This window comes from Lepidochelys kempii, chromosome 24, assembly GCF_965140285.1.
Source record: "Lepidochelys kempii isolate rLepKem1 chromosome 24, rLepKem1.hap1, whole genome shotgun sequence".
Lineage (NCBI taxonomy): Eukaryota > Metazoa > Chordata > Testudines > Cheloniidae > Lepidochelys > Lepidochelys kempii.
This window is the reverse complement of record NC_136403.1, coordinates 15,668,810-15,678,455: the sequence shown is the minus strand read 5'-3', so window position 1 is coordinate 15,678,455 and position 9,646 is coordinate 15,668,810. Positions and strand designations below refer to the sequence as shown.

The window sequence follows — 9,646 nt, the reverse complement described above, 5'->3', positions numbered from 1 at the left end:
GCTGCAGGAGCCTGCAGGTCGGGCGGCCCCGGGCACAGGGGGGTCTCCGTGTGCTTCACTGGCTCCCTCCTACCCAATCAGAGCTGCGGGGGCGGGGCTTGCAGGCGCCGGCAGCAGGCAGAGACCCCTCCGCCCCCACCCCCGCACCCCACCCACCCGACCTGACCCGACCCGATCCTAGGAGCCAGAGGGACCTGCCGGTTGCTTCCTGGGAGCCATCCCAGGTAATCACCGCCGGGACTCCCCACCTCAGCCCCCGGCAGGTCCCTCTGGCTCTTAGGGTCGTGGCGGGTGGGGGGGCGGGGGGTAGGGGGCTCTGTGAGCTGCTCCCACCTGCAAGCCCCGCACTGCGGCTTTTCCCGGCCAATGGGAGCCATGGAGCTCACGTTTGTGGCGGGCGCAGCACGTGGAGAGTCTGGGGACCCCCCTCGGCGCTCTGACCCTTGGAGCCAGAGACCTCCCAGCAGGGCTGGTGAGTGCGGCCAGGGAAGGGGGCAGGGTGTGATGGAGTGAGTGTCTGGGAGGGGTGCTGGGCTGTGAGGGTGTGAAAGGCACTGGGCAGTGGGGGAGGTTTGTGTGTTTTGGGGTGCTGGCAGTGGGGGCCTGTTGGGGGGTGCTGGGCAGTGGGGGAGATCTTTGTGTGTCAGGGCACTGGGAAGTGGGGGTCTGTGTGGGGCAGTGTTTAGTTGGGGTGGTGGGGCTGTGGGGAAGGGCACGGGGAGGGAGGGAGGAGAAACCTGTGGCCCTGGCCCCGTGGCTTCTGCTGGGGGCTGGAGCTGGGGCCAGGAGTCCTCGGGTCCTGGCCCTGTGGCTTGTGGTGCGGGCTGCCGCAGGGGCTGTACACCCCTCTTGCAGCTTCCTAGGGCTGTGCGCCCCCTTTCATGGCTCCGGTCGGGGCTGCGCCCCTGTGGCTCTCCCGCACCTCCCCACCCCCCCCACCCCCCGCTCGCCCAGTGTGTCCTGATGTTTCACTCTTGCGATCTGGCCACCCTACTGACTCCTGACCCACGGCCCCCTGCCAGCCCAGCGCTCCCCTCCCCTCTCCAAGCTCTGCCCGTGCCCCTCACTCCGGACCTGCAGCCCCGCCTATCCCCCACAGCTACGCCCATGTAAGCGAAGGGTGGGAAGCTCGCTCTGGGCCAGCCCTGCGGCTTGTGGAGGAATCACCCCGACGCAGAAGCGAGCGTCTGTCAGTCTTGCTGTCGGCCCTTAGCCCGCCAGATGGCCCTGGAGATTCAGGGCTATGGGCAGAAGCGCAGGGTAGAAATCCCCAGCTGCAGACGCAGGCAGATTGTAGCCCATTAACCATGGGGCCAGCCTGGATTGCCAGGGGAGAGCTTCCCACCCTGCCCCCTGCAGCACAGCGCCCCCTAGTGCTGCCCTGGGGTCATAGCAGACATACCTCCTCCCCCTCCCCCACAGCTCCCCTCCCGCTGCTCTTGTGCGTGAGGGGTTGGGCGCCCCTGTGTGTGTGGGGGGTGTGTGTGTGTGTTACAATGTGGCATGAGGGAGAGGCCCTCACTGTACATCTGCACATTGCTGAGGGGAGGGGGTTGTATATTTGCTAACAGAGTTCGCTGTGCAATGAGGTTTGCTGGGTCTCAGCCCCATTTGGAGAGGAGCCGACCTGCGCCCAGCACCCTGCCCCCCAGGAGCTGGACAAGCCACGGTGACTGAGCCCAGGAGAGGGGGCTGCACATCCGTTTACAGGGGGCTGTATGGGGGGCTCCTGCTCTGGGGAAGTCCCAGGGAGAACCGGGGGGCGGGAGGAGCTCCGTTGCAGCATCCCATGGCCTGGGACCTGCTCGTCCCTCCAGCTGCCCACGTGAGATCCCCCTGGCTGCCCCAGGCCCTGCCGGGCCCAGTTATCCATTAACCCCGTTAATAACAGAGCCAGGGAGACACTGTTTGTTTACACGCGGTGCTGGATTCACGCCCTGCAGTTAATTAAAAGTTGACAGAGACAATATGCTTGTGTTCTACTTCCTAGCCCTGGTCCCCTCCCATGGATAGAACCCAGGAGTCCTGGCCCCCAGCTCCCCCTACCCCCAACTCTAACCCATAGACCTTACTCCCATCCCAGAACTGGTGATAGAAGCAGGTGTTGCTGGCCTCTGCCAGAAGCTGGAATGGACGACAGAGGATGGATCACTGGATCATTCCCTGTTCTGCTCATTCCCTCTGGGGCACCTGGCACTGGCCACTGTCGGCAGACAGGATACAGGGCTAGATGGACCTTTGGTCTAACCCAACCTGGCCGTTCTTATGTTCTTATAGAGCCCTGGTTCCCAGCCCCCCTGCCTAGAACCCACTAGACCTGAAGAAAAATAAGAAAATAATCACTACTGGATAATAAATCAATAACTTTATTTAATATGTAGCTAAAGCCAGTGCCCCTGGAGGGCGCCAGATTCACCAGCAAAGGGAGGAGGTGCAGGACCTTGCACGAGGGAGATCTCAGCTCTACGTCCGGACCCGGAACAGACCCGCAGCTCTACGTCCGGACCTGGAACAGAACCGTGTGCCTGCTAATCGCCCATCCCCCGCCAACAGTGTACTTGGAGGATAACAGGTCTACTACCGCTGCAAAAGGCCTTTAGACCACATGAGCCCTTCAATGTGGTGCTAAAATTCCTGCATTCAACTCCTACTCAATAACAGCCTGTTCCCACCGATGCTTGCATAGAGGGCTGCGCATTGACGGTGAAGGTCCAGAGCCCAAATCCTTCCCATCCACATGGCAGATAACGGCCTTACTACTGCTGCCAACACATGGCACTGCTCCTTTAGCTCAAGCAGTAGCATGCTGGGCTGCAGCCCCCTGCGTTCCAGTCCCACCGAGGCGGTAACCACATTTCCACAGAGGCCAGCACACACGGATACCAGTGGCCAAGGAGGAGGAGTTCTCCATAGCTCCACAAGGGCAAACTCGGGCCTCTCACAGAGCCTGGCCCTTGTTCATCTGCCACTAAATGGTTCCCCTGAAACGGGACAAGCTCAGCCCCGCCTGTTTGCCCTCCCTCAAGCAACCCCCACTGGCAGTTACAGCTCCTAGTAGCTGGCTTGCCGGTGGGCCCAACCATGGAGAAGGAGACCCGGAGTGGGTGGAGGGCACCAGGGGGACCCTCCAGCTGAAATAGGTCTATGTTTCACTTGTGAGCCAGCAGCTGCACAGGAAGGCCCTTGACGCCATGATGCCCCTGACACTGAGAGAAGCCAGATCCCTGAGGAAGTTGGGCCACCCACTCCAAAGCTGAAGTAGGCCAAAGTCCGGTGGGCGCTTGGTCAACCGCTCAGTTGTGGCCCGGCAGTGGCAAAAGAAGGCCCTTGACACCATGGCGACCCCACCTTCAGGTCAGCCAAAGCCCTCTGGAGCCAAGTTTGGCCAACCACATTGAAGCTCAAGTAGTCCAAAGCCTTGTGAAAGTTGGGCACCAACTTCAAGCCCCGCCGCATGCTGCTGTCTAAGGAAGGACGGCCCTCTCGGGAGGTGCAGGGAAGGACAGAAGATGCCGTCCCTGGCTCAAGTGCAGGATCTCTTGCTCCTGCAGCACATGGGACAAGGAAGGCTCTGCGGAGGAAACAGAGAGTCGGTCTCACCCTGGGAGTCAAGTCGTTGACCCCTCAGTCTCGTCCCCACTGGCCGCCTCCACCTCTCTGCCTCCTTCCGCGCAGCAAGTCAAGCAGGGGAGATGGCACCGGGCCACGAAGGTACTGAGTTTGTGCCACAGGCTGGCCAGGCACTTTGTGAAGGCCCGTTTGACGGCAGTGGAGGAGAAGTAGAAGATGACGGGGTCCAAGGCGGTGTTGAGGGTGCTGAGGAGAAGAGCGTACACCCTCCATTCGGGGCTCTTTTTCTGGACAAAGCCCACCACGTGGGACAGGTTGTAGGGGGCGAAGCAGAATATGAAGTTGAACAAGGTGGCCATGGCCAGGCCCACGGCCCGCCGCTTCCTCCGAGCCGGGATGTTGGGCAAGGCCACCAGGATGCGGATGAAGTTGACATAGCAGAAGATGGTGACAGTGAAGGGGAGGCAGAAGAGGACCAGGAAGAGCTCCAGCCGGAAAGGGAGGACGACCTGGAGCTGGCTAGTGGTGAAATTATAGTAGCAGTTGAAGTATGCAGTCCTGTTCTGGCTCTGGTCTAGGAATTGAACAATGTAGACGATGCTGCAGTGGGCGGAACCCACCACCCAGAAGACCACAGAGGTGGCGGTGGCATAGGCTGGCCGGCGCCGGAGCTTGTACTTGATGGGAAAGGCCACCCCCAAGTAGCGCTCAACGCTGACGGCCATGAGGAAGAGGGAGCTGATGTAGATGCTACTGTAGAAGACGAAGTTGGTGAGTGGGCAGAGGAAAGTGGGCAAGGTCCACGTCATATCTGAGATGGCCTCCACCATCCTGAAGGGGAGGAAGATGAGGAGGAAGATGTCGGAGATGGTGAGGTTGAGGAGAAGGATGTCGACGGGGGTGGGTTTCTGGCGGACCTTCACCAGGAAGGTGTAGAAGGCCAGGAGGTTGGATGGGAGGCCGATCAGGAAGGTGAAGATGTAGACAGTGAGAAACAGTGGGATGGAAATTCTCAAATTCATCTTCTCAGCTCCTACAGAGGAGAATGGGCTCATCAGTTGCCGAAGGAACCCAGGAGTCCTGGCTCCCAGCCCCCCACCCCCCCCGCTCCGACCCACTAGATCCCGCTCCCCTGCCAGGCCTGGGGATTGAACCGAGAGGTCCTGGCTCCCAGCCCCCCCCCGCTCCAACTCACTAGATCCCGCTCCCCTGCCAGGCCTGGGGATTGAACCCAGGAGTCCTGGCTCCCAGCCCCCCCCCCCCCGCTCCAACTCACTAGATCCCGCTCCCCTGCCAGGCCTGGGGATTGAACCGAGGGGTCCTGGCTCCCAGCCCTCCTTACCCGTATCCATGCGAATAAACTCGGGGCTCCCGTTCCATAAGCTGACACTAGACATAAGGCTGGAATTTATGTAGCCGGCTGAAGTATTTATTTAGCTCAGTTTCCTGTTTAGCCAGCGGCAGGCGGGGCGGGGGCGGGGGGGGGAAGAGTGCTGTGAGATCCCAGTGCTGGAGAGATTGGAGGGCCTGGGATGCACGAGATCGCGTGAGCAAACACACGGGGATGGGCTGTGGGGGTGGGGGCAAGCAGGCAGCTCGGAGGACAGGGAAGTGGCTGTTACTCAGAGGGAAATTTTCATAAATATCATCATCAAATGTGGGGTCTAGTGATCGGGGCGGGCTGGAAGCCAGGAGTCCTGGGTTCTCTCCCTGGCTTTGCGAGAGGAGTGGGTCTAGTGTTCAGATGCGGGGGGTGGGGGGAGGGACTGGGAGCCAGGACTCCTGGATTCTGTCCCTGGTTCTCAGGGGTGATTTTGTGGTTAAAATAAGGGATAAGGAGTCAATGCACAGAACAAGGAAACACAACCCAGGATTCTTGATCTTTCAGCTCCACTCAACCCACTAGACCCCACTCCCCTCCCAGAACCAGGGAGAGAACCCAGGAGTCCTGGCTCCCCCCTCCAGCCACTGAGCCATCCCAGTGACTCTGAAGAGCAGCCCGCCAGCTTTCCAGGGCCAAGGCGTCCTGCACCCGTGCTCCAGACAGGCTGTGGGGGCCCTCACGTCAAGGTGCGATGGCCCTTCCGTCCCCTGGGTGCACATAGCTCTACCCCCGCCTCCCAGCTGTGGGGAAATCGACCGTTAAATAGCCTCATTACGGAGAAGTTAATAAGCCTCTCCTGTAAAATACACCATTGTCTGAGCCCGACCAGTCCCTCGCTCCCCTACTAACTGCAGGGCAGTCTAGTGGGTTAGAGTCGGGGGGAAGCTGGGAGTCAGAACTCCTGGGTTCTGGATGGTTAGGGCACATCCTAACCCCGCCATAGCAGAGCTGTCCCCCACCATGCCCCTCTATATCCATCTTTCTCCATACGCACCCCTTATCCAGACAGGCCGTGGGTGCCCTCACGCCAAGCTGCGATGGGCTTCCCCAGGCTGCAGGTAGCTCTACCCCCACCTCCCAGCTGTGGGGATCGATCGTTAAATAGCCTCATTAAGGAGAAGTTAATAAGCCTCTCCTGGAAAACACACTATTGTCTGAGCCTGGCCATTCCTTCTGCCATCTGTAATCACTGCTCCTAGATCCCTTACCAATGGCCGGGGGTCTAGTGGGCTGGGAGCCAGGATTCCTGGGATCTAGCCCCAGCTCTGGGAGGAGAGTGGGGTCTAATGGGTTACAGCAGGGGCGGGGGGCCAGGGAGCCAGGACTCCTGGGTTCTGGATGGCTAGGGCACTTGGGAGTGGATGGAAAGATGCAGAGCTGTCCCCCCCATTCCCCTCTATATCCATCTTTCTCCATACGCAGCCGGTATCTAGCTATCCAGCCTCATAAACTCCCATCCATGGCGCTTAACAGCTATCTATCCATCCATCCCCCTGCCTTTCTGCAGCTCCCTTCTCCCACCTCGTGTCCACAGCCCTGTACTGCACACACTCACCCCAGCTCTACGCAAGAGGCATCAGGCCGAGCCACTGGTTTGAATCCCGGATCGGCCGGTTCCCCCAACCTGCCAGCTCCCTGCTCTTTGCCCGAGTTGGATCTCAGTCGAGTCAGGGCAGGATTGCTGGTCATTCACGCAGGGATGCCCGAGGGGGATAAATCCCTTGGGGCTGGAGGCTTGGCCGTGTAAACAGAGCCCGCGCCTCGAATGGAAATACTCCCCCCCGGCTGTCGTTTCAGCCAGCTCATAAAACCAGGCACTGGGCTGCTTGATCCTGCTACCCAGGTTGGCCAGCTTATTTTTGCTCCCTGGGGTAATCCTGTGGAGCCAGGACTCCTGGGTTCTATCCGCAGGTCTGGGAGGGGAGTGGGGGTCTAGTGGTTAGAGCTGGAGTGGGGGGTGTCTTGGAGCCAGGACTCCTGTGTTCTGTCCCCAGCTCTGGGAGGGGAGTGGGGTCTAGTGGTCAGAGCTGGGGGGGATGGGTGTCTTGGAGCCAGGACTCCTGGGTTCTGTCCCCAGCTCTGGGAGGGGAGTGGGGTCTAGTGGCCAGAGCTGGGGGGATGGGTGTCTCGGAGCCAGGACTCCTGGGTTCTATCCCCAGCTCTGGGAGGGGAGTGGGATCGGGGGGCCGGGGGAGAGGTCTGAGAGCCAGGACAGCTAAGTTCCATGCGCAGCTCTGGGAGGGCTGTGGGTTCTACTAGTCAGAGCAGGAGGCTGGGAGCCAGGACTCCTGGGTTCTCAGAATAGGGATAGGTGTATGTGCTAGCCAGCACATCTCTCCTTGTCGTGCCCTCCTACAGTTCTTGTCAGTCCTTCCGCTCTCTGCTTTCAGAGATAAACCCACTTCCTCTCCCGGGCTGGCTGGCTGCTCAGATGTGGTGGCATGACATGGAACCGTGACGAGTTCAGACCCATAGTCAGGTTCCCCGAGCCCTTGGTAATGGAGCCGCTGTCTGGGAGAGGAGGGATTGTCCCCTCCAGTCTTTTCCTCCAAGTGGGGGACCCATTCTGTGGGGGATGTAATGACCACACCCTATATCCTGACTGGCACCTCCGCATCCCAGTGCTGGGTGCCCCCCATACGTGGACTGCTGTGTTCTCCTGTCTCAATGTTCCCCTCTCCCTGTCCTCACCATGCATGCACTCAGCTGAGATAGACAAATTTCCATCCCTCACTGCCCACATCGCTCAGCCCTGATCGCTCGGTGGTGGGCGAGCGCGTTGCCAAATTAGGTCACAAACCTTCATCCCCATTTTACAGGTTGAAGAACAGAGTCAGAGCAGGGAAAGGACATAGCCATGCTGGGGAAAGAACCCAGGAGTCCTGGCTCCCCCCAGTCCCCGGCTCCAACCACTAGACCCCACTCCCCTCCCAGAGCTGGGGCTAGAATCCAGTGGCCAGTTGAGGCAGCCACTTCCCTTTTACTTTGTTGCTTGTTTGTTTCTTTTTAATGTCACAAAAGCAAAACTAAACTTTGCACAGATACCTGGGCATGACTGGCAAAGGGAAATACACACTGGTCAGGGCTGGGAATAGAACCCAGGAGTCCTGCCCCCGGGCTTTAACCACTAGACCCCACTCCCCTCCTTACAAGCCCTGACCCAGGCAGCTAGAGAGCCCATCCTCACCTCCTGTCCAGCAGCTAGTGCCCTGGGAGCCTGCAGAAGGGCTGGAACCCAGGTGTCCGGGCTGGGAGCCACCCCAGGCGATGTGTCAGGGATGAGCTGGTGGCTGGTCTCCTGCGTCCCGGCTGGGGAGTGAGTTTTCTGTAGCCCAAGCAGCTGGTTATGTTGTGTCTGTGTCTTCGCCCCAGGAAACCCCACTGGTCCCCTTCCTCGGAAATCCACGCAGAAAGGATGAGAGATGCAATCGTTACTTCCTCGTGAGAGGTGTGAACCAGCACGTCCTCAAGGGAGTGTGAGCCTCCCCCGCCACGGGTCAGCTACTGCACCCTGCTGGAGACAAGGCCCCCTGGGTTCTCTCCCCAGCTCAGGCAGGGGAGTGGGGTCTGGTGGTTAGAGCAGTGAAGGGCTGATAGCCAGGACTCCCAGGCTCTGGAAGAGGAATGAGCTCTAGTGGTTCAACCACAGGGCACTGGAGGAAAGGCTGCACTGGATTTATGGCTGCTTCCCGGGCTGCAGCGTTTTTCATAAACAAGCAAATCCGAGTTCATATTTCTATGCTCGGGCTCCGGGGCGCATGAAAACCCTGCATAGAGCACCGAGACACGCATAGGAGCCACGGCTGAGTGGGAGGGAATCCTGACTGACTGCTAAAGACAGGGACAATGGGGCCAGATCCCAGCTGGGGTCTTTTGCCATGAGAGCCCTTGGCCCAGAAGTCCTGGCTCCCAGCCCCCTTCTCTAACCACTAGAACCACTCCCCTCCCAGAGCTGGGGAGAACCCTGGCTCCCAGCCCCTCCTGCTCTGACCTCTTGAACCACTCCCCTCCCAGGCCCAGGGAAAGAACCCAGGAATCCTGGCTCCCAGCCCCCCCTGCTCTGACCAGCAGTTCTCAGTCCATTTTAATGAGGTTGCCGGGGCTCGTGTTTGACTCACTGGGGCCCACGGGGGAAAGCCCAAGCCCCTGCCAGAGCCACGGCACAGCCGAAGCCTGAGCCCAAGCTGGATATAAAGATTGTCTACAGCAGCAACCCGCTTCTGACAACAGCAAAAGAGGACATGACCTAGTGCCCTGTGTTAACCACTGAGTAACACGGGGCACTGGGGTCATGTAGTCATTTTTGTTGTCAGAAGGGGGGCGTGGTGCAATGAATTTTGAGAATCTCTGCACTAGATCTTCCCTGCTCCCTTTCCAGAGCTGGGGCGAGACCCCAGGAGTCCTGGTCCCCAGCACCCCTGCTCTGACCACTAGACCCTACTCCCCTCCCACCGGTGGGAAGAGAACGCAGGAGTCCTGGCTCCCAGCCCCCCGCCAGCAGCTCCAACCTGTAGACCCCGAGCAGAGGAGCTGAATCCTGCCTGCCCCATGGTGGTAGGTTGCCCCATTAGCTGCAGAGACGTTGGGCAGGGCCAGTTCTGCCCTCGGCGAGACAGGAGGAAACGGCTGCCCACAGCAGCGGCTGGAGCTCGTGCTGCACCCAGTGCAGGGCCCCTGTGGTCAGGGCTGATA

The 9,646-nt window shown here is 59.9% G+C and overlaps 1 protein-coding gene across 1 annotated transcript; it reads right to left on the bottom strand.

The window, feature by feature from the left end:
* Nucleotides 1-3,090: 3,090 nt before the first annotated feature.
* On the bottom strand, nt 3,091-4,967 carry LOC140902605 (free fatty acid receptor 2). The gene is made up of 2 exons (XM_073322861.2): nt 4,913-4,967; nt 3,091-4,603 (listed from the first exon to the last, which is right to left on the bottom strand). Exons 1-2 carry the CDS (start codon nt 4,965-4,967, stop codon nt 3,609-3,611), a joined length of 1,050 nt encoding a protein of 349 aa, XP_073178962.1. The 3' UTR covers nt 3,091-3,608.
* Nucleotides 4,968-9,646: the final 4,679 nt, after the last annotated feature.